At 46.3% G+C, this 21,812-nt stretch overlaps 2 protein-coding genes across 13 annotated transcripts in view; one reads left to right on the top strand and one right to left on the bottom strand.

The window, feature by feature from the left end:
- Positions 1 to 15,293, top strand: part of NFATC3 (nuclear factor of activated T cells 3) — a 124,190-nt gene extending 108,897 nt beyond the window's left edge. For 2 of the 4 annotated variants that reach the window (XM_024733828.1, XM_024733820.1), the window contains exon 10: positions 12,401 to 15,293. In XM_024733828.1, coding sequence (XP_024589596.1) covers positions 12,401 to 12,522 — 122 coding nt within the window. In that variant the 3' untranslated portion in view covers positions 12,523 to 15,293. Of the gene's footprint in view, positions 1 to 2,468; positions 2,573 to 12,400 lie in introns of all 4 variants that reach the window. The other 2 variants (XR_003001652.1, XR_003001653.1) reach the window with 2 other exon arrangements.
- Positions 7,003 to 21,800, bottom strand: ESRP2 (epithelial splicing regulatory protein 2). 9 transcript variants are annotated; one of them, XR_003001654.1, is made up of 15 exons: positions 21,511 to 21,800; positions 21,294 to 21,422; positions 19,767 to 19,880; positions 19,537 to 19,651; positions 19,104 to 19,202; positions 18,827 to 18,881; positions 18,650 to 18,760; positions 18,442 to 18,574; positions 18,321 to 18,363; positions 17,859 to 18,160; positions 17,531 to 17,743; positions 16,889 to 17,424; positions 16,407 to 16,572; positions 16,156 to 16,330; positions 7,980 to 8,040 (listed from the first exon to the last, which is right to left on the bottom strand). XR_003001654.1 is itself a non-coding variant. In XM_024733877.1 (15 exons), the coding sequence occupies exons 1-15, from the start codon at positions 21,706 to 21,708 to the stop codon at positions 16,241 to 16,243; spliced, it is 2,154 nt and encodes a 717-aa protein (XP_024589645.1). In that variant the 5' UTR covers positions 21,709 to 21,800; the 3' UTR covers positions 15,064 to 16,240. The 9 variants fall into 9 exon arrangements, 7 of the variants coding, with proteins under 7 accessions (XP_024589682.1, XP_024589645.1, XP_024589663.1 ...); XR_003001655.1 differs by having other exon boundaries at positions 7,983 to 8,024; XM_024733877.1 differs by lacking the exon at positions 7,980 to 8,040 and having other exon boundaries at positions 15,064 to 16,330; positions 16,889 to 17,075; positions 17,226 to 17,424.
- Between the last annotated feature and the right edge of the window lie 12 nt (positions 21,801 to 21,812).

Here is a 21,812-nt window from a genome sequence, read left to right as displayed (position 1 = left end):
ATATACATAACATAAAATTTACCATTTTAACCATTTTAAGTGTATGGTTCAGTGACATTAAGTACACTCACAGTAGTGTGTAGCCATCACCACTGTGTATTTCAAGAACTTTTTCATCACCCTAAACAGCAACTCTATACACATTAAGCAATAACTCCCCATTCTCTCCCTACAACCCAGCCTGTGGTAACCTTTATTCTGCTTTCCATTTCCATAACTTTCCCTACTCAAGATACCTCATATAAGTGGAATACAACATTTGCCCTTTTGTGTCTGGCTTATTGCACTTAGCGTGATGTTTCCAAGGTTCAGCCATGTTGTAAGCATAGATCAGAATTTCATTCCTTTTTATGGCTGAATAATATTCCATTGTATGTATATGCCATATTTTGTTTGTCCATTCATCTGTTGAAAGACATTTGATTTGTTTTCACCGTTTGGCTGTTTTGAATAGTGACGCTTTGAATATTGGAGTATAGGTATCTGAGTCTCTATTTTCAGTTCTATTGGGTATTCTAGGAGTGGAATTGCTGGACCAAAAGGAATTCTTTTTTCAACTTTTTGAGGAACTGCCAAACTAATATTTTTCCCACAGTGGCTGCACCATTTTACATTTACAGTGCATGAGGGTTCCAGTGTCTCCACATCCTTGCCAACACTTATGTTTATTTAAAAAAAAAAAAGCCATCCTAAATAGGTGTAAAGTGGTGTCATTGTGGTTTTATTTTGCATTTCCCTAATGACTAATGATTTTGGGTATCTTTTCGTGAGCTTATTGGTCATTTGTTTATTTTTTCTGGAGAAATGTCTAGTCAAATATTTTGCCCATTTTTTTGGTTGAGATGGAGTTCTTTATATTTTTTGAATATTAAATCCGTATCAAATAAGTTATTTGCATATATTTTTTCCCATTCTGTGGATTGTCTTTTCACTCTCTTGATAGGATCCTTTGATGTTTTTAATTTTGATGAAGTCCACTTTATCAATTTTTTCTTTTGTTGCCTGTGCTTTTAGTGTCATACTTAAGAAATTGTTGCCCAATTTAAGGTCATGAAGACTTGCCCTATGTTTTCTTCTTCTAAGAGTTTTATAATTTTAGCTCTTATGTTTAGGTCTTTGATCCATTTTGAGTTAACTTTGTATATGGTATGGAGGATGAGTCCAGCTTCCATTCTTTTTTTGCATGTCTAATAGAACCCTTGCTTGAAAGTGAAAATGAATTGACTGTATATTGTCATGGTTTGTTTCTGGGTTATTTTTCTTTAAAATTTTTTTTTTTTTGCGGTACGCGGGCCTCTCACTGTCGCGGCCTCTCCCGTTGCGGAGCACAGGCTCCGGATGCGCAGGCTCAGCGGCCATGGCTCACGGGCCCAGGCGCTCCGCCGCATGTGGGATCCTCCCGGACCGGGGCACGAACCTGTGTCCCCTGCATCGGAAGGCGGACTCTCAACCACTGCGCCACCAGGGAAGCCCTGTTTTCCCTCTTTTATCTGCCTAAGAGGAGGGTATTAATTAGTTCACAGAGACTACAGTTTCTTCTCTTCCACGATAAAACAATCATTCTTCTAGAATCTAATAAAAGGTTAGGTCCTTTTATTTGAATTTGTACAGCAAAGGCCAAAAATAATTCCTTATAGGTCACAGGAGGAGGTTTTGCCTCATTGTATTTTGGACTCTTTAACTGGGCATCTGTGTGTGTCAGCAATTATCACAAAACTGGTAATAGTGACTCTTCTTGAGTACAGTGACTTTCAACATTTTTGACAGCTTCTAACAATAAGAAGTAAGTTTTATAGCATGATCCATTACATAACAAACAAACACAAAAAACATACACAACTAACATGAAAGGCTCACAAGCCAATCCTTAACCTTTATTAAAAAAATGTACTTTATCTTCTATTTTGTTCTATTTATTTTTTTAAATACTGATTTCAGCTTGCTGAATTGATTTCATAGCCTGCTAATGGATGTGAACTTCAGTTTAAAAAATATTCCTCCATGACCCATAAATTTACCTATGCGTATAGTGTTCTGGGCTCGTACCCTTAGACATTTTGATTCTGTGCTCTGAAGTAGAGCCCAGGAGTTTATTTTTTTTATTAAGTGCCCAGATAACTGTGATGTAGCCACAGACATGTATTTGGGAACCACTGATAGATCTAATCTAATAAAAACTAGTTTATTTAAAACTAAATCTGTCCTTTAAAATCACTGAAAACCGCCATTGTAACTTTTTAAAATAACTGCCCTTTTAAATTTAGAAAATAAATCAGTGTTACCTAAACTCTCTGGACTTCAATATTTATATTATCTAATAAAATGCGGGGAGCCATTTTATGCAGTGATTGACAGATAAAGGACAACTAAATTCCTCTTAATTATAGAAAAAAACAAGCTGGGCATGTAGTAGATTGTTACCCTCTGGTTTGTTCCATTCAGTAGTGATGTTGTCTTCTTTGACACAGACCAGTTTATGTCTGACTTGGAACACCAGCCATCAGGTTCAGCAGAGAAATGGCCTAACCACAGTGAGCTCTCATGTCCACCTCCTTTCTGGAGAATCTAGAGGGTGAGTGTTGATTGAAATGTGTCACTGTTTTTCTGCCCAAGTCTGATATTTGCATGCAGTGGCCAGATTTGCATGTGCTGCAGAGGAGTGGGTATACATGGGCATCTTCTTGGTAGGGGCCCACTCGTTATCTCTGGAACTAAACTTTGACTATAAGAGTGCTTTTTAAGTTTAACTACACTCAGGCTCTCACACTTATAATTTTAGTCTGGGATTGAATAAAAGTCAAGTGTTGATTGGATTTATTGAACCAAAGCAGAGGGAGTCCTGTCTATATGAATTCTGTGGCTTGGATGCGGAGTAAATTTGGTTGCTGATAAGGTGTGTAAGCCTACTCATTTCTGGTCAAGTGCTCTAAGTTTTGATGTGAGGCAGTATGGAATGGAAATAAAGCAGGAAATGTTAGCCATTTGCCAGAGGCAACCTGGGTCGTTTACCCTTGAGCCTGTCCTTTAGGCCCATGTTTGCACGCTGGTAGTTCATCTGGGGCTTCATTTGGAAGGAGTCAGTGCTTGTGAGGAGGGGGCTGGGCCTCAGGCCTCTGTGCCTCAGCAAGCAACCATACCACTCCCTCTCCCTCACACAGCTTCTTCCTTCAAAGACTCTCAAAGCCACTTGAGAAAGTCTGTGGTAGAAATTATAAACATACAGATTGTAGTTCTCAAAATGCCATTTGAATTTCATTTTAATGAATTTGGATTTGGAAGGGGACTTAGAAATCATGTCCACTACCCAAATCTTTATATTTAGGATGCTAAAGCTTCCTGATAGATAAGGCACCAAAACCCTGGCTTCTCCCAGAAGCTGGGCCAGCCTACCCTGGTCCAACATCATTGGCCACTAAATTTCTACATATCTATAAAACTCTCAGGAGAGTTATAGAAGGATTTAAATGAATTTCCTTGTATCATAGTTGAGAAGATCAGTTGAAAAAAGATTAAATTGCCCTAGTCACATCATGGCTGAACCAAAATTAAAGCTTATTTCTTCCGGTGTTTACCCCACTGCCCTTCTTGTGTATGAAGCAACAAGATGGTCACTAGTGATCTTGGTAAGAAATGTTTCTGTGGAGTGAAGGGATCAATGGATGACTAAGGAATGAACAGGAGGTAAGAATAGAGAAACAGCAGGCAGTGTAGATAACTCCTTTAAGATGTTAAACAATGAAAGAAAGAAATTAGATGTAGAGGGCCATGTGAGGTCTAGGGTTTTTATTTGTTTGCTCGCTTGCTTGTTTGAGATAGAGACTTACCCATATTTAAGCAATGATGAAAAGAATCCAGGAGGAGAGGGTTGGTGAGTAGATTGATTAAAGAGAAGAGTGCAGGAAATTTGTGGGGCAAGATCTTGAAGAGGCAAGCATGTGGGATTCATAGCATAGGTGTGGAATGAGTCATGTGGGTTTACAGCTCTGGAGCTCAGGTTTGGGCCCTGGAGACAACAGATGTGGGAGTCAACAGTACAGTATATAGAAATGGACAAGATTACTCAGGGAAAATGTACAAAATGAAAAAAAATAAGGAAAAGGACAATCTTCTGATAGGCCTAAAATTCAGAATCCCACATCCGTTTTTTAAAATTTCTTTACTTTTGGTTGTGTTGGGTCTTTGTTGCCGTGCGCAGGCTTTCTCTAGTTGCGGTGAGCGCGAGCTACTCTTCGTTGCAGTGTGCAGGCTTCTCATTGCGGTAGCTTCTCCTGTTGCAGAGCTCGGTTCTAGGCGCGTGGGCTTCAGTAGTTGTGGCTCGCGGGCTCTAGAGCACTGGCTCAATAGTTGTGGCTCACGGGCTTAGTTGCTCCGTGGCATGTGGGATCTTCCTGGACCAGGGCTCAAACCCATGCCCCCTGTATTGGCAGGCGGATTCTTAACCACTGTGCCTCCAGGGAAGTCCCCAGAATCTCACCTCTTAACCTAAGTTGAAAAGAAGTTTTTTGTTTTTGGGGTTTTTTCCCCCCACATTTCACTTTTTACTGATACAAAAACATACGTGCTGATACTTGAATATACTTTCAAGTAACTGTGTACTGTTTACTCAGCTGGAGACTTAATGTTTGTAGAATGTTTTGAGTTACAACTTTTTCTAGAGGAAAGATCTGTATGACACTTAGTATAGTATCACATATATAAGAGGTTTCTTAGAAAGAAAGGACCCTTAATAACAGGACTGATCTCTCTCTCAGTCAGTTGTGGAAAAAAGTATCATAATTTCCCTTTAGTAGTAGTAAATCTAATGTTAAAAGTGAAGGAAGGGTATCTTCTGATCATTGTGCATGTAATTTTCAATCTGTCCTATGGTTGGAAGCTATCTAGAGTTCAGTGTAAAACTTAAAATAACTTAGGGAATTCCCTGGCGGTCCAGTGGTTAGGACTTGGTGCTTTCACTGCTGGGGCCCAGGTTCAGTCCCTGGTCAGGGAACTAAGGTCCTGCAAACTGCACAACGTGGCCAAAAAATAGAATAGAATGGAATGGAATAGAATAGAATAAAATAACTTAGTTAAAAACTTGTTATGATAGAGCTCAAGCTGGTTATCTTGGTTCTTGCTTAAAATGCTTGAATATTCTTTCTGTCTTACCTTTATGGTGGTGAGTTTTATTTTTGTTAATAATGTAAGCTAGATTATTATAACATAGATCCCAAAATACAGTGGCTTAACTACACTGGAATTTTCTCTCACACCTTACGGTAATTCAGAGATCAGGATTCCTGTGTCATTTAGTTCCTCTACCTCTTTAGGTATTGTCAAAGCAGAGTCACCACGTTGACTGAGTCTTAGCCCAAAGCAAAGGGTGTGAAAAGGAGGGGAAGAGGTTACTGAGCAAGTGATGAGGAAGATGCACACATCACTTTTACTCACACTTAATTAGAGAAAGCAAGTTACATGGTCATACCTTGCTACAAAAGGGAAGCCAGGAAATGTGTAGTCTGTAGCTGAGTGGCCCTGTGACTAGTTAAACTCAATTACTAGAGAAGAATGAATTAGGACATTTAGCAGTCTACCATAGGTACCTTCTAAGTTTTCAGGAACTTTTTTCTGTCTTCAGCTCGAAAAGGCAAATTAATCAGATTTTGATAAATGCAAATTAATTCTTCAGCTCATTCTATAAATAGTTGAATTCAGTATTTTATGTATTTCATTTAGATGGTATTCTTATAACTTATCTAATAACCTAAAAGTAAATCTTAGGGAAACTATGCTTATAGAGTAATAAACCATAAAGTAATACTAGTTTCTCATACATTTAAAATAATTTCTATTCCTTTACTTCCAAATTTCTCTTATTTCTTCATTTCAAGTGAAATTCAGAAAATTATTATACTTACATATGGCCTTCATTTTATAAAAAATAATATCTCCATAAAATTGTTCACCCAAAGAATGAATTATACCTTTAATCTTGGGGTGTAAGGAAAGGAAGAAAAGATGAATTTGCTAAACTTTGATGAATGTTCATTGCAGCTTTAAAATGAAATAGTATACATAAATGGAGACTGATTATACCAAAAAATACTTTACAAAAGTGATCAAGGTGCTCAGATGCTAGTTATGAAGGCCCTTTGAACTTTTGTGTGTTTGACAATGTACATCCGCCTATTCCAAAGGCAGTGTCCTGGGTTACCCTGCCCCTCCACCTGGTGGTGAGATTTCATACCCTACCATGCTTGCCAGCTCTAACTCTGAATCCGTAAGCATTGGAAATAGCTCTAAATCAGAGGCCGTTACTCAAACACCTCATTCTTGTGTGTACAGATAGCATTACAGTGGACTGTTAATTTGAACATCTCTTGGATTAAAAAAAAAGTTGTTTTTTCTTACAGCAGATATTGCTGATGGCTCTGACTACTTCTGTTGTGGCAAGCCAGGTGTTGGGGTAATGGGAGTCAAGGACGGTAGCTGCCACAAGTAGGCCAAATGCTGTGACCTACATAACCTGTTACCACGGGTGTTGAGGGCTGTTGACCCTTGTTCTAGGCTTTTAATTCACTTTACTCTTTATAGGGGGGAAGTGATAAAATTGTACAGTAGGGGCATAAACAACTTATGTTTTTACCTTAAATTCGTGAAAAAAAATAAAGCCGACTCACATGCTTTGTGGAGTAGGACTTAAATAAATCAATAAATTCATGCATATATACATTCAAAAGGAAGTGAAAATTGCAAGCACTAATTTTTTAAATAAATTAGTACTGGGCTTCCCTGGTGGCGCCGTGGTTGAGAGTCTGCCTGCCGATGCAGGGGACACGGGTTCATACCCCGGTCCAGGAGGATCCCACATGCCGCGGAGTGGCTGGGCCCGTGAGCCATGGCCGCTGAGCCTGCGTGTCTGGAGCTTGTGCTCCGCAACGGGAGAGGCCACAACAGTGAGAGGCCCGCGTACCGCAAAAAAAAAAAAAAAGAAATTAGTACTGTATTTATCAAGATTGCTAATGATTTACATGTAAATTACATTATAGATTTGCTTACCAGTAATAATTTTAATTTGCTCAAGTTGACAAAGTTTGGCGAGTCACATTAGAAGGCTATCTCAGGAACCCAGAGGTGGGAGCCAGAGCCCAGAGCCCCCAGGCTAAGTGTGAAGTGAGGGGGCAAAGGAGAGCAGTGGGCTTGGATACCACACTGTGCTCAAGTTATTGCTAAAGGATGGTGAAGGGACTGCTTTGTTACAGTTCTGACTGCCTGGCCTAAAATTCGTATTCAGTAGCTATTATTTGAGCATAATTTTTGTTGTTGTTTTGCCAAATCCCATATTACATTAAAGATTCAATTGGCACATAATTTTAATCAGCACTCAATATTTACCAAGCACTAAGGAGTCAATGGAGAACAAGATAGACAAGTTCCTTGCCCTTTTGGAACTTAAATCTACTCTCTGATTATTATATGTTAAAGTATATTTGAGTATAGTCGGCTTGAGTGCTTCTTTGTGGAAAATCTTCTTAGCTTTATCCTAGTCTTAAAATCCTGAACTGTCAGGAACCTTGCAGGTTGGTTTAACTAAATGAGGTTACGCACACTAGGCAAAAGAACAGCAGAACTTTGGTAAGGGGGAACAGAGATAACATACCTTTGATCAGGCTTTTGCTATAAAGGTCACCACCCGACTTCTTCAGAAAATGATGTGTTTATCCTTATCATCAAAGTACTTGGTAAGTGAGTGGATAGTGTTTGTTATAGACCCTCATCCTCAAGAAAATGTAAGCATTGACTTCCTCATAAAGACACAGGAAAAAAATATATCACATGGTTTTCGATGATGATAAAGCACCATTTTTAATCATCTTGTTTTAAAACTTGAACAATGAGACAAGATTTGAAAAAGGTGTGTTTAATGGCAGCCTGGAATATCTCTGAAGTTACCGTCTTTGGAAGGAATAAGCGACAGGAAAGATGACTTGAATGTGAGCTGGGTACTTGATTCTATATTTGGCTTTTTGCCACTGCTGCTGTGAGACCTGTTTAAAATAGACACTGCCAAAATCAAAATCAAATGCCTTGTGTTAGTCTTAATAACATTCTCTGGTCCCTTTCCAACCCCACCACCTAATGAACTTTCAGGGTACTATTCCAAATAGCTTCCAAGTAATTGTACTGGATTATGATCCATTTATTCAGTCATCAGAAATTGATGTTTCCTTGGTAGTAAAGTCCTTGTCCTTCAGGAGTTCACAGGCTATTCAAGAGACAGATAATACTGATGCCTACTGATAATCTAATGCGATGAGTAGTGTTAGAGGCCATGCACAGAGATCACGGGCCATCCTTGTGCTCTTTCTTAGCAGGAGACTACCCCATAGACCCACATATAGAATCTACACTGAAAACACTGCTCCCTTGTTATGACAGAGGTGCCAAAGGCTGCCTTGTCTATTTATGTCCCTTTATTTACTATATAAGAGGTTTTTAAAAAATCTCCATTATACTTATGAGGAAACTGAAGAGAAAATGTATTGTTATGCAGAATATCCCCATAAGTTTTCATTTACATAGAAACTATTTCAGTGAGTTATTTCTAGCAGTCAGGAGTCAGTTTAGATTAATTCTGTCCTTCTTTGCAAACCATCATGAATGGTCAATAAATCCTAGCCTGGAAAATTTACTTGAAAAGCATCCTCTATCTGACAAAGACCTTCATAAGTCTGTACCAATGACCTTCAAAAATTGATCTCAATTAGTGATTATTAGAGCTAGCCAACACTGCTTAATGTTCATCCTTTTGTAGTTAGATTCCTTTAGCTTCTACTCCTACTTCTTTGCCTCACTTTTTAAAAAAAATTTTTTTTTTTTGCGGTACGCGGGCCTCTCACTGCTGCGGCCTCTCCCGTTGCGGAGCACAGGCTCCGGACGCGCAGGCTCAGTGGCCATGGCTCACGGGCCTAGCCGCTCTGTGGCATGTGGGATCTTCCTGGACAGGAGCACGAACCCGTGTCCCCTGCCTCGGCACGCGGACTCTCAACCACTGTGCCACCAGGGAACCCAAGCCAAATTTTTATCCTTCACTTCTTTGCCTTTCTGAGTACTGCCACTTGAAAATTTGTCTGATGACAAATCACAGACTTCTACAGTTAAAGAGACCTTATTAGTTTAACACCATCATTGTATAGCTAAGGAAATGGAAGTCTTAGATATATGAAGTAATTTGTCCAAGGACACACATGGAATTAGTGGCAGAGCCTGTATTCAAGCCAAACCTAATTTCCAGGCCATTCCTTTGCTTACATATTTGCTCTCCCAGGTCCGATTCTCTCATCAGATCACAAGGCTACTCCCAGTTTTTCTTCAGCCTTTTTTCTCCTCAGTGGAACTACGAAACTGCTCCCATACTTCCAGGTCTCTAGTAAGAAGGTACATACATCTCTTCTTGCCCTGACCATTGAGTGTAGTCCCTTACCCATAGGATTTTTCCATTTGGATGTTCTAATTTCCAAATCCAATTCCAGAACTAACCTACCACCTTCCTCCTCTATATTCCTCCTCAGCTTATTTCCAGTAGTGACAGCACTATTCTTCCTAGACTTAAAATGTTGGTGGTAGTGGCGAATCAGTCCTTTCCTCTTTCCCTCTTCTTACCATCACCACACTCACTGTGAGCACCACATTTGTCCAGGTCCTTTGCATTATCTTTGTCTAAATGATTTCCATGCTCTTCTACTCTTTTGGCCTTCAAGAAGTTGAACAGGTGTTTTGAAACTGATTCTACCATTTACTAAGAAAATTGTGTGAACTGGCAAAGCCTCTGTTAACTGATCTGTAAAGTGGGGTAATAGTGATCTTAAAATAACGTGAAGATTTAACTGAAATAAAATATAAATTTCGATTGTAAAGTTAACCCATGGATACCCAATAAATATTTGTGGAGCGAATGTTAGTTCCGTTCTCCTTATAGCCATGATGAGTATATGAGTTTGAAGAATTTTTTTCTTAACTACCTAAACAATAAAAAGATTAGATGGGGGGCTTCCCTGGTGGCGCAGTGGTTGAGATTCTGCCTGCCAGTTCAGGGGACACGGGTTCGAGCCCTGGTCCGGGAAGATCCCACATGCCGCGGAGCAACTGGGCCCGTGAGCCCCAGCTACTGAGCCTGCGCATCTGGAGCCTGTGCTCCGCGACAGTGAGAGGCCCGCACACCGCGATGAAGAGTGGCCCCCCGCTCGCCGCAACTAGAGAAAGCCCTCGCACAGAAGTGAAGACCCAACACAGCCCAAAAAGTTAACTAATTAATTAATTTAAGAAGATTAGATGTTAATATTTGAAGATTTTTTTAAAGGGGTTTGAAGCCATTTCTTTTCTTTTTTTAAAAATTTATTTTTGGCTGCGCTGGGTCTTCATTGCTGCACAGGCTCTATCTAGTTGTGGTGAGTGGGGGCTACTCTTCGTTGCGGTGGACAGGCTTCTCACTGTGGTGGCTTCTCTTGTTGCAGAGCACAGGCTCTAGGCACGTGGGCTTCAGTAGTTGTGGCACACAGGCTCAGTAGTTGTGGCACGTGGGCTCTAGAGTGTAGGCTCAGTAGTTGTGGGACACAGGCTTAGTTGCTCCGCGGCGTGTGGGATCTTCCCGGACCAGGGCCCGAACCTGTGTCCCCTGCATTGGCAGGCAGATTCTTAACCACTGTGCCACCAGGGAAGTCCTCTTTTCCTTTTTTTAAATCTTTTCCTTTTTCTTTTTTTTGGCTGCGTTGGGTCTCCGTTGCTGCACGTGTACTTTCTCTCTAGTTACGGCAAGTGGGGGCTACTCTTTGTTGCAGTGCATGGTCTTCTCATTGTGGTGGCTTCTTTTGTTGCGGAGCACGGGCTTTAGGCACGCGGGTTTCAGTAGTTGTGGCTCACGGGCTCTAGAGCGCAGGCTCAGTCGTTGCGGCACACAGGCTTAGTTGCTCCGCGGCATGTGGGATCTTCCCGGACCAGGGCCCGAACCTGTGTCCCCTGCATTGGCAGGCGGATTCTTAACAACCGCACCACCAGAGAAGTCCTTGAAGATTTCTTAAACAATCATTAGTGTCTCCTTTGCTCTATGATCACTTCAAATGCTAATTATAGAGATTATTTTTGTCTTGGTCTATTTTTGTTTATAACAGCTGTATTGAGATACAATTCATTACTATAAAATTCATCCTTGAAAATACACAGTTCATTGGTTTTTTAGTATATTCGTAGAGTTGTGCAATCATCAGTATCTAATTTTTACACATTTTCATTACTCCAGAAAGAAACCCCATACCCCTGAGCAGTCACTCTCCATTCCTTCCTTCCCATTACTCCTGGCAACCATCTATTTATTTTCTGTCAGTTCTGGCCATTTTATATAAATGGAATCAAACAATATATGACGTTTCGTGTTTGGCTTCTTTCACTTAGCATGTTTTCAAGGTTCATCCATGTTGTAGCATGTATTAGAACTTCATTCTTTTTTTAAGATTGAATAATATTTCATTTTGTGGAATAGACCACATTTTGTTTATTCATTCATTAATGGTAGACGTTTGGGTTATTTCCACTTTGGAGCTATTATGAATAATGCTGGTATGAACATTTGAGTACAAGTTTTTATATGGATGTATGTTTTCAGTTCTCTTGAGTATATGCCTAGGAGTGGAATTAGAATAGAATCTTTAGTTGATAAAGCAAAGAATTTTCATTTCAAAGCAAAGAGTTCTCATGGTGAGAGAACTAAAGTTTCTTATTTGGGGTGTTCCTGTCTATGTTGGTTCCTTAAGATTAAAACTCTTTGCACTGGACCTCACAGAAGACTGTGGTGCTTCCTGAGGTGCTTGGCACATCATAGAAACCAACAAAATCAAGAGCCTATTCTGAAAGGATCAGAAATAATACAAATGCCCCCACATGATAAAGGATGTTTGCATTAGCATAGGGTAACAAAATAACCCCCAAATCTCAGTGCTTTACTCTCATCAAAGCACTTATTTTCATTTACTTTATATACAGGTGCAGTGCAGGAATCAGAAAGGGAAAATCCTCCTAAAAGGATGAAATTAAGGAAAAGTTAGATTAAAGTGAACACATTTCAAAAGTATCCTGTCCTCTGCTAGAGCAAGAGCCTTTAGAGTGAGGGTAAGAACGTTTACCTTTTCCCTCAGCCATTCCCCTTCCCAAACAAAATTGAACTGAAAGGTAGAGAAGGGGGGGGATGGTCTGGAACAACTTTTGGAGTGATGTTGCCATCCAGTTCAAGAGCAGATTTCAAGCACTGCCTTTATCTTTATAGAAAGCGATGGAAAGGGAAAAAATGTCTTTGAAATAGTGCTTGGCATTGAGCATCATATGGTCAGTCACACAGAGGTCACTAATCACTCTTCCCTTTCTTGTTTTTCAGTGAACGAGGTAATTGGGAGAGACATGTCCCAGATTTCTGTTTCCCAAGGAACAGGGGCGAGCAGGCAGGCTGCCCTCCCAGGTCCTGATTCCCTGGATTTAGGAAGATCCGACGGGCTCTAAGAGCGTTCACTGCAGCCTTGTGTCCACCACAATGTACTTCTCAGCATGTTTCTCTCTTTGGACCTTGGGCTTCCAACTCTGCAACCTTCAGGATGGAGCCAGGAGTTGGGATCATCATATGTGGGGAAAGCAGCATTCCTCCAACTCAGGCCTTGTGTAGATTTTGTAAAAGAACAGGAGCAGCACAGGCTGTCTGATCTTTGGGGAAATGAGCTTTGCTTTTTATATTTAAATAGGATACTTTTATATGATGGGTGCTTTGAGTGTGAATGCAGCAGGCTCTCCATTTCAGAGGTGCTGCTTTTGCAGGTGATCTGGTTGCTTAGCTAGGATTGGTGATTTGTACTGCTTTATTGTCATTTGAAGGACTCTCTAGCTTTGATGATATTTTTAAAGTAGAAACTTTTGATAAAACCTTCCAGAGGCAAACATTAAAAAAAAATTATTCCCCCAAGCCCACACCTATGCCTCGGAAACTCAGCATGTGTCCTGAAGCCTTTCATAGATTCATAGGAAGTAAAGCCAAATGTAGCTCATACCTCTTTATAAAAGTAAACTGTTAGATAAAATGACACCATTCCAATCATTGAAGTGTTGGAATATAAAATGACATTCCAGAGCATAGCATTTTTGTAACTTTCTAGGTAATCTTCCTGCAATCTCTCCATGCTGTCTCCATGTTGAAATTGCTTTTTTCCCTCAGGGCCTTGGGTAAGATAACTACATGTAAGGGAACTTTGAAAGGTGGGGTTTCTTAGCTTGGTAGCTTTAATTTCCTGCCATCCTACATACAGGTAGACTGTGGAGTACTCTTCCCTTTTGTGTTCTCTGGTCCCAGACCTTTTCCAAGTGAAAACATTTGCATTTGGCTGCCACAATCTTGTGATGATTTGTTTAGGCAAATTTGCTGCTTCTAGCTTCTCTAGAGGCCAGGCTGTGTCAGAAGCTAAGTACAAATGAGCTATGCTTCAAGACAGGAGCAGAGAACATTCAGGATTCCAGATGGGACGCATTTAAGATTTACACTGGCATGGAAGGCTTTTCCCTCATTCTGTTTACAGCCAAAAATGATTCTGGCCTACCCTCCCATCTGCATGGCCTAAAAAACAGCCTTTTTCTAAAAGGCTTTGAGGCAATTCCGAAACTGAGATAGCATTCTAAACCTGACCCTCCACACCAAAGATGTCCTGGTGGTGCTGCTGGTAAGGCTGGTGCCCAAGGCGGGGCCAGCAAGAAACTCCAGCCTGCTGTCTACCAAAGGAGGTGCCCGACTTGGGTGCTCTTTTCAAACCTTGCCCTTACCCCTCCCCTTAATGGGATTAGTTTCCTGTTCCAAGGCTTGGGCCTATTTCAACACCCCTGAAGTTTGCAGTATGTTTTCAAATGAAATGTACTTTTATTCAGGAAGCAAATTTTCTGAGTGCCTACATGTGAGACAGTGTGCTGGGCTGGTCAAAGGCTTGATGCTATTATTGCAGGGGATTGTGGGTCCTAGATGCCAGGACTGTCTACTGAGGCCAAGTGAGGCCTGGGTGGAGGGAGCCAGCTCATTGCCTACCACCTCTAGTCAACCAGTTAGGAGCTACTGACCCAGGATGAGGAAGTATGGTCCTTTTTTTTTTTCCTTTAATCCATGATGTTTTAGATTTCTCCCTAAAATTAGTTAGAAAAAAATGCTTGTACTTCAGCAGATCACTCCAGTCCTTCTTGGAGCCTGGTGTTGTCACATTTTCTTTGAAAGTGAGTTTTGTGTCACAGTGTAGATAGTGAGATTTGCTTCAGGGCCTGTGGTTGGAAGCCCAGAGTTTCCTTTGGAGGGTTTGCAGCAGCTGGCCGCCTTTAGATGAAGTTCCAGAGAGTTGGCCAGACTTGCCTCCACCCTCTTGTCCCTGGTGTAGCTGCCTCACATGGGGTTCTTGCAAGAGCTTCCCTTGCAAGACCCTTTGGGGGTTGCTCTGCTGCACTCAAGAATAAAAGCCTCTATGATACAGAGTTGCTATGCACCAAATTTTGATGCCTTTTAAATACCTTGATGCCTGTAGCACTAGAAATGCTCTTTCCTATTTAAAATAAAAATTAAATTTTAAAATAGAGCTTTGTATACTATGTAAGCAGTTTTGTATCAGCTTTGTAAAAGCTTTGGTGTAAAAGACAGTATTTTTTGGTTTTGTAGATAAATACCTTAATTTTTGTGCAACATAGTGGTGTTACAGCACACATCCATTGGACTATGCAAATTGATTTCTAGTAACAGCACTGAGCAACTGGGCATGTGCTAGGACCCACCCCTTCCCCCTCCAACCCATGCTATATCTTGGGTTGAGGAATGGGATGAGCAGCCTTCTGCTTACTGGACATGCGCAGAGAAACGTGGCTGAAAACAGCTAGGAACAGATGTTTTTGGGTTCAAGTGTGGTGCTGCTGCCCGGGGTGCAACCCACCCCTGCCCAGGGTTAGCCACTATCACCAGAGCTCTGCTGAGTCTGGCTGTAAAGCCCTGTTTTTGATAATCAGCACAGATGGTCATCTGTAAGGCTCAGATGGGTTCAAGTTGAAACCTTGTATTTTATAAAATGGATGATGTTCAATTAAGGAACTGATTCTCAGTTATGTTTACAGCACTTGAGATTGTGTTTTCTTGTACATTTTGTATTTTAAAGCCTTTTATAGGAGTACAGTGCTCCTTACACAAATACAAAGGGAAGAAGAGCCAGCAATTCAGGCTCCTCAGTTACAGTGCTGAGATAATAAACGGTGACAGGTCAACAGTCTCCTTGAAATCTGCCTGAGTGTTCCTCTGCATAGGGCTGGTGTGGAGCCCCTCACTCTGTGCCAAAGTGAAGGGCACTTTGGCTTTTAAAAAGTCCACTTGGTTGGGAACCTTTGTTTATTTTACGGAGGAGAGGGTAGAGTTCCAAATTCCTTTCGAAGCTTCAGTTCAGCACCCTCGAATGGGTGCAAAGGACATTCCAAGGTGTCTGCTGAGTTCAGGACAACTGACCTGCCCAAGGTGTGCATGAAAAGTAGGCAGAAGTCCCTTTAAAAGTCAAGCCTGAGTTTTTGTGTGAGGGCCTCCTGCCCCCTATTGTCCTCTGAGGATATTGCAGTGCAGTCCATCAAAACAGCCTGTGATTTTTGCCATCTGTTATTCTTTGTGTCAAGCTAGAGGGGGGCTAGCATCCTTAGGTGGGACCACCCCTGGCACAATGTGACCACGGAGGTCAGTATCCTGGGGACTGGGGCCAGCGCTCTCTGCCACCCTGCCCCCCACCAGAAGGGACAGGGGGTAGAACATTGGGATCTTTACTCTGAAGCCCCCTGGAGTCATACGCTGAAGGCACCAGGGTTTACATTTTTTAAAAAGAAAGCAAGCCTGCTATGGACATCAGCCCTATGGAATCTGTAGGCATGGACCATAGCCAAAACAGAACAAAGGCTCTCTGCTACTTAAGAGGCCCAGATCAGACCACTGGGAGCAGGGTGGTGACATTCTACCCCCAGCCCTGCATTCAGGGTCCAGCCATCATCTTTGGGATGAACAGGCAGAGTAATAAGTAGGGGGGATGGAGCTGGGGCTTGAGCTCCTCTGGGGGCTTTCTGAGAATTTTGTCAAGCCAGAAAGAAGCTACCAACCAGGTTGAGGGCGCTGGTTCTCTGGATGCAGGAGAGTCCCGTTAGCTGAGGACATCAGCCAGCTCTTACCTCCTGGCTCCCTCACCTACAAACACACCCATTCTTTGGGGGCCTGTAGCACAGTGCGAGGTGGGTCACCAACAGGCATCAGACTGGTGTAGTCATCAGGGGCTAGCTGCAGAAGTGACAGATTATTTAGGCAGGGAGCTCCAGGCTCAGCCAGGTTCCCAAGCCCTCCAGCCACACCTCACCTGGTAGGCCTGGAAGATGCTGAGCAGATCCTTCATACCAGCTGTGTATGGGACACCCTGCATACGGACCAGGGCTCCTGGCTGGGACAACACTGAAGTGGGAGCAGAGGCCAGGGCAGCAGGGGGCGTGGTGAGGTAGCCCACAGTGGTGGGGGAGACTGGGGGGCTAGGGTGGGAAAGGCAGGGATTTAGTAGTGCAGTGCTACCTGTGGCCTAGACCAAGACCTACCTGCCTCTTCCCTTGTTTCTGCCTTGTGTTTGGTTCATTTCCTCCTCCCTAATACCCCTGTCTCTACAGAGTCATCTCTGTTCTAGTTTGTAGATGGCATCAGGCAGCCCACATCTGTCATTCCCTTGTCATCTCAGAGTAAAGTCGAAGTTCCAGCAGACCTTGAGTTATTTGGCCCAGGAAGGGGATCATGATCCTCCCCCAAACCAGGACAAGGGGGCAAGACTGTGAAGTAATCTTAGCAGCAGGGTACCTGGGGTAGTAAGCTGTGTAGTTCATGTAGAGTTGAGTGGCTGGCCCTGGGTAGTAGGCAACCGGGGTGGGGGCAGCGGACACCCTGGCAGCTGGGAGCAGTGCTGAAGAGGGATACAGAGCTGCTGTCTCAGTGGGAATGAGTGTTGGGGTGGCCTGGAAGGTGGCGTAGGTGGGCGGTGAGAGGCCTAGAGGCAGAAGTAGAGAGCGTATCTGCAGGGAGCCCAGCACCGCCCTGGGTGGGGCAGCCAGAAGGGAGTCCCCACCGTAGAAAGTGAGGGTTATAACATCCTGGCCCCCACATACCTCCTTCTTCCCCAGCCCCCTGGGACACTCACAGGGCAGCTTGCAGGGTGGAGGGGACATGCCACTGCGGCCCAAGGTGCCCCCCATCAGGACATGGCTCATCTCCTCTGTGGAGCAGGGGACCACCTCCACATAGCGTTCCTTCATTGCTTTCTTATGGCAACGCTGAGCAGCAGCTAGGGCCCGCTCTGCTGATGTCATCTGGATGAAGGCATCACCCGACGGCCGGCCCTGTGCACACCATCTTGTAAGCAGTCTGTTGTGTGCAAAAATGCCTTCCTCCCAATCACACACCCCTCTGTAACTAAGTGTGCTCCCCCACTGGACGCAGCTTTACCTGCTGGTTGAGTACCATGTGCACACCGTGGGGCCGAATGTCAGCCGCTGCCTCCCCCAGAAAGCTTAGGATGTCTTCAATGGTGGCTGTGTAGGGCAGGCCTCGAAGGCGTACACAGTCTCTCCCGGTCCCAGCTGCCAGTGGGAAGGGGATAGGCAGCAGTGGAGCAGTCAGTGTGGGAAGGAGTGGGCTGGAGGCATAGCGGTTCAGGACCTAGTAAGGAAGGAAGCAGCAGGCTGGTTATGCCAAGTAGGGCAGGGCCAAGGAGGGCATGGAAGGGGCACCCTGGAGAAGCACACGGGGGTAGGGGGAGCCCTGGGTGGCTCACCTGCTGCACCTCAGCTGCAGTGCTCCGGAAGAGTTCAATGTATCGCTTACCCAGCGTGCCCTTATGCCTGCGTAATGCAGCCTGTGCCAGCTCCTCACAGGCGAAGAGGGCAAAGGCATCACCAGTGGGCCGGCCGTCAGGGTGGCGCACAAAGAGCAGCCCATCAGCACCCCCAGTCACTGGGCACTCTGGCCCCAGGAAGCCTAGCACATCTGCTGGCCCAGCCGAGAAGGGCAGTCCCCGCAGCCGCAGGATCACTTGGTCTTCCCGTGACAGGAAACGAGCCACCTCTAGTGAAGTGCCTTGGTGGGGGGCGTGGGAGTCACCTACTGACTTCATTTGTGCCCTTCCAAATACCCACCCACACCTAGCACACATGGGAGCAGAAAGGCAAGGGGCGTCAGGGAAGCAGGACATGGATCAAGAACCGGGGGATCTAGATGCTGTTGGGAGCACACTCACCCCCTGCGATCTTTACAAACTCCTCTCCTGTTGCTTTATATACCTGTGGGAACAGCCCATGAGTTTCATGCTTGCCCGGCCTCAGCTCTGCCCTGCTCCGCTCCCAAGCCCAGAGCCCCACCTCAATATAGCGGACACCCATGTGGTGCTTGTGTCTCTGCAGTGCTAGGTCCCGCTGCTCGCTGTCCACAAAACGGATGAGGGCCTCACCATTTCTGCGGCCCTGGGCGTTGAGGCACAGTGCTACACCACCCCTGTGGAGCCAGTGCTGCGTTAGTGCCTCCTGGGTAGGCCTGCCCTCCTGGGTCCACCCATGCTGCTGTACCCACCTGGCAATATTGAGCCCTGTGAAGAATCTAGCCACGTCCTGGTCTGATGACTGCCAGGGCAGCCCGCGAGCCCGAACCACAGTCTCGCTGTCCACCACGTCGGCCTTGCTGCTGTGGGGCGGGGCTCAGTCAGAGCTGTCCAGCTGGTGTCACCCCCAACCCTGCCCCCTAACTCACCAAGGCCCTGTCTCATATTTCTGCTTTACCACTTCGGGCTTCGAAAACAGTTGACCTGAGAGGAGATGGCATGGGGGTCAGCAGGGTCTGGTGGAGGGGGGTCTCCCCACCAAGCGCTGCAAAAAGAGGACAGTTGAGGGGGATGAGGAGGTAACAAAGGGGCTTTCACCTTGTGGTCTCTCAGAGGTGAAAAATGGGGAGGGGAACTTGGAGGAAGTAATAGGCAGGCAGTCACCCAGCCCTGAGAACAGGTGAAAGGTGGTGAGAGGAACCTTACCGCTGGGTCCATCAAGCAGGTGGAGGATGACAGCTACCATTGTCTTCACTTCCCACACCCCAAAATCGTCCTCTGTGGCATCTGTCTCCAGCCCCAAGTCTATGAGCAGAGAACTCACAGTGAGGAAATCCCAGCATGAGAGGGCAACTAGCATGTCCCACCGAGGTTCAAGTCCCCTACATAGACACATGCAGAATCCTGGCAAACACATTTGTTTTGGCCCAGCTCATGGATCCCCTTAAAGATCCCCAGCCCAGACATATGTAGACATATGCCCACATTCCAAATGTGCACAGGCACAGAGACATGCAGTCAGGGACTCAACAGGTAATGTAAACTTGCATGTGTTCATTCAACCCACCAGCATGCACATACTCAGAGACATTCAGCCTACAGCCGCCCCTCCACCGTAATCCTGCTAGGTCACAGATACCCTGTGCCATGGTGGCTACAGTGAGGTCCCTGGCAGGGCGGGTGCTCGGGTGCTGCACGTGGAACTCTCTGCGGAGGTCGTAGAAGGAGAAGAAGGTGTCGGGGAGCGCCAGGTTCTGGGGGCACATGGGAATGGGGATGAATGGGGGAAACTGAGCTGCCCTGCCCACCCCCGTGACAAGAGGGGTCCTAGGAACCCTACCCCCTGTTGTGCCCTCAGTGGTGGCATACCTTCCTGGAGGCCTCAGGGTGCAGGACCTGTCGCAGCAGCTGCTGCCCATCAGTGCAGAGCATGTAGGGGCCCCCGCCCAGCAAAGCCACATCCCCGCTCACCAGCTGTGAGAACTAGGAATAGGGAGCAGAGAGAGACAGAGGGACTCACAGCTAGGCGGGCAGGGGGAGGGAGGGCACAGGCTTGCAAAGCTGGTTCAGCCAGATGTTCAGCCCTACCCTGCCTGGGGAGGAGGTGGCTATGCCTGTTGGGCCTGGCTCTGTGTCCTCCTTCTCCCCCAGTCCACTGTCACCTTCTCCAGGCCAAATGGGAGCAGTCACATATCACCCAAGCCCCCATCACACACACTCCAGGAGTCTGGAATGGGGCCAGAGCAAACACCTGGTGGAGTAGGACAAGCCAGGTGGGAAAGGGCGGGGCAAAGCAGGTTAAACCTGTCCCTGACCAGGCACCACCCTCAGGTGGGGGAGGCCCAGTCCTGCCTGAGGCCTGTCCTGCTCATGGTCAATGGCAGCCCCGCCCCTAGGTCTGACCAACTGAGGGGCAGAGAAACTCCAAGGGCAGAACTGACAGAGCTCCACACCTGGACGCCAGGGGCAGCATGAGCTTTGACCCAGATCTTATCGACCGGCTGGCACTGAGTTGTTTGCTCATAGAGGGGGCGGAAAGCTGCCTTGCCCCTCCCCCATCCTCTATCCCTGCTGGAGAACTGGTACAAGCACAAACCACAGGCCCAAGAACCTCTTCTAACCCCAGCTTTACAATCTGTGCCTGTTTCCTCATCAGGAACCACCAGAGTTGTTGGACGATGAAAGAACTTGTGCTAGTAAAGCACTTTCACTCATTCCACTCAAGAGTCAGGCACAGGGTGAGCCCAGTAATGAAGATAAAAACAGCAAAGGGAACCGACTCCCACTTCAGCCAGGGCCGGGAGGCACCCAAGGCCTTTGCACTCAGGAGGCAGGTAGCCTCCAGGCGGGGTCCGGACAGCGCCCACGCCTGGCCAGCCGGCCGAGACAGGCCTGGACGAGCAGCTTACACCTGGCGGCGCCTGCCTCCTGGGCAGAAACCGCCCTACGCCCCTGCTCCAGCGTCTTCCTGGCGGATGGGTGGGCCGAGGACGCAGGCAGCAGGGACCGTGACCTATGGCCAAGTCTGGGCCCCTCGGCCCTTTCAGCTTCCGGCTGCTGTTCTGAGAGACCTGGCCGGGCAGGTCCCCAGAGGCGTCTCAGCCTAGCAGTCCCGCAGGCCGGGGACTCTGGGAGGGGTCTCGCAGCCTCCATCTCCACCCCCTCAGTAGGAGTGGACCACTGGAAAGTCTGAAAAGACGCCCCCCTAGGAATGGCCGGCACACGCGGACACACGCACACGCGGGAGTCGCTGAAAGTTTCAAACAACAGGAACCCGTCCTACCGCCCCGGCCAGTTGGTTGTGGTGCGCCAGGCCTCGCCTTCTGCCGCCTCTACCGCCGAGAAATGTCCCTGCAGCCCAGCCGGGCCTCCATTCACCCCGGCCCCAGCGCTCACCTGCTGCAGCACCTTGTCCAGCGGCTCGGCCCGCGCCAGGCTGTCGGCGCTCAGGCCGCTCGCCTCACGGCACTGCGGGCTCAGCGCGGCCGCCTCGGCGCGTACCAGCGACTTATGCAATGTCCCCACCTGCGAGCGGCGGGGAAAACCGATCAGCCGCTGCACCCCTCGGATCCTGAAGCTCCCTGGAGATCCCACCGCTCTCTTTCCACCCTACCTGGCGGCTCCGCGGCTCCACCACTTGCCAGACTAGGAGGATTAAGTCGGTCTCGTCGGAGCCCAGGTCCTGCCCCAGCGCACCCGCCGTGGCCCCGAACAGTACGACCAGGGGTCCAGGCCCGGGACGGGGGTCGGCAGCGGAGTCTGCGGCGGGGTTCGGGCCTGAGGGCGGTGGCTGGGGTGGCGGCGGAGTCATGGCCGCAGAGGGAGAGTGTGCTCGACCAGACAGACACACGCGGACCGACGAAGCGCACACACTCACTGACCGACGGCAGACGCGTTTCGGCCTAGGCGGGACAC

The sequence above is a fragment of the Neophocaena asiaeorientalis genome, unplaced genomic scaffold (assembly GCF_003031525.2).
Source record: "Neophocaena asiaeorientalis asiaeorientalis breed wild unplaced genomic scaffold, Neophocaena_asiaeorientalis_V1.1 scaffold90, whole genome shotgun sequence".
Classification (NCBI taxonomy): Eukaryota; Metazoa; Chordata; class Mammalia; order Artiodactyla; family Phocoenidae; genus Neophocaena; species Neophocaena asiaeorientalis.
Note: the sequence above shows the minus strand (reverse complement) of the source record. Positions and strands in the feature narration are given on the sequence as shown.

What these genes read in the sequence shown, in the direction of transcription:
- ESRP2 (XM_024733859.1), bottom strand. Translation starts at nt 21,708, where the DNA reads ATGACTCCGCCGCCACCCCAGCCACCGCCCTCAGGCCCGAACCCCGCC. An exon ending in TGGAGCCGCGGAGCCGCCAG is followed by an intron (nt 21,423 to 21,510) that starts GTAGGGTGGAAA and finishes CGCCGCTCGCAG; the next exon opens with GTGGGGACATTGCATAAGTC. An exon ending in TGTAGCCACCATGGCACAGG is followed by an intron (nt 19,203 to 19,536) that starts GTATCTGTGACC and finishes CTCTGCTCATAG; the next exon opens with ACTTGGGGCTGGAGACAGAT.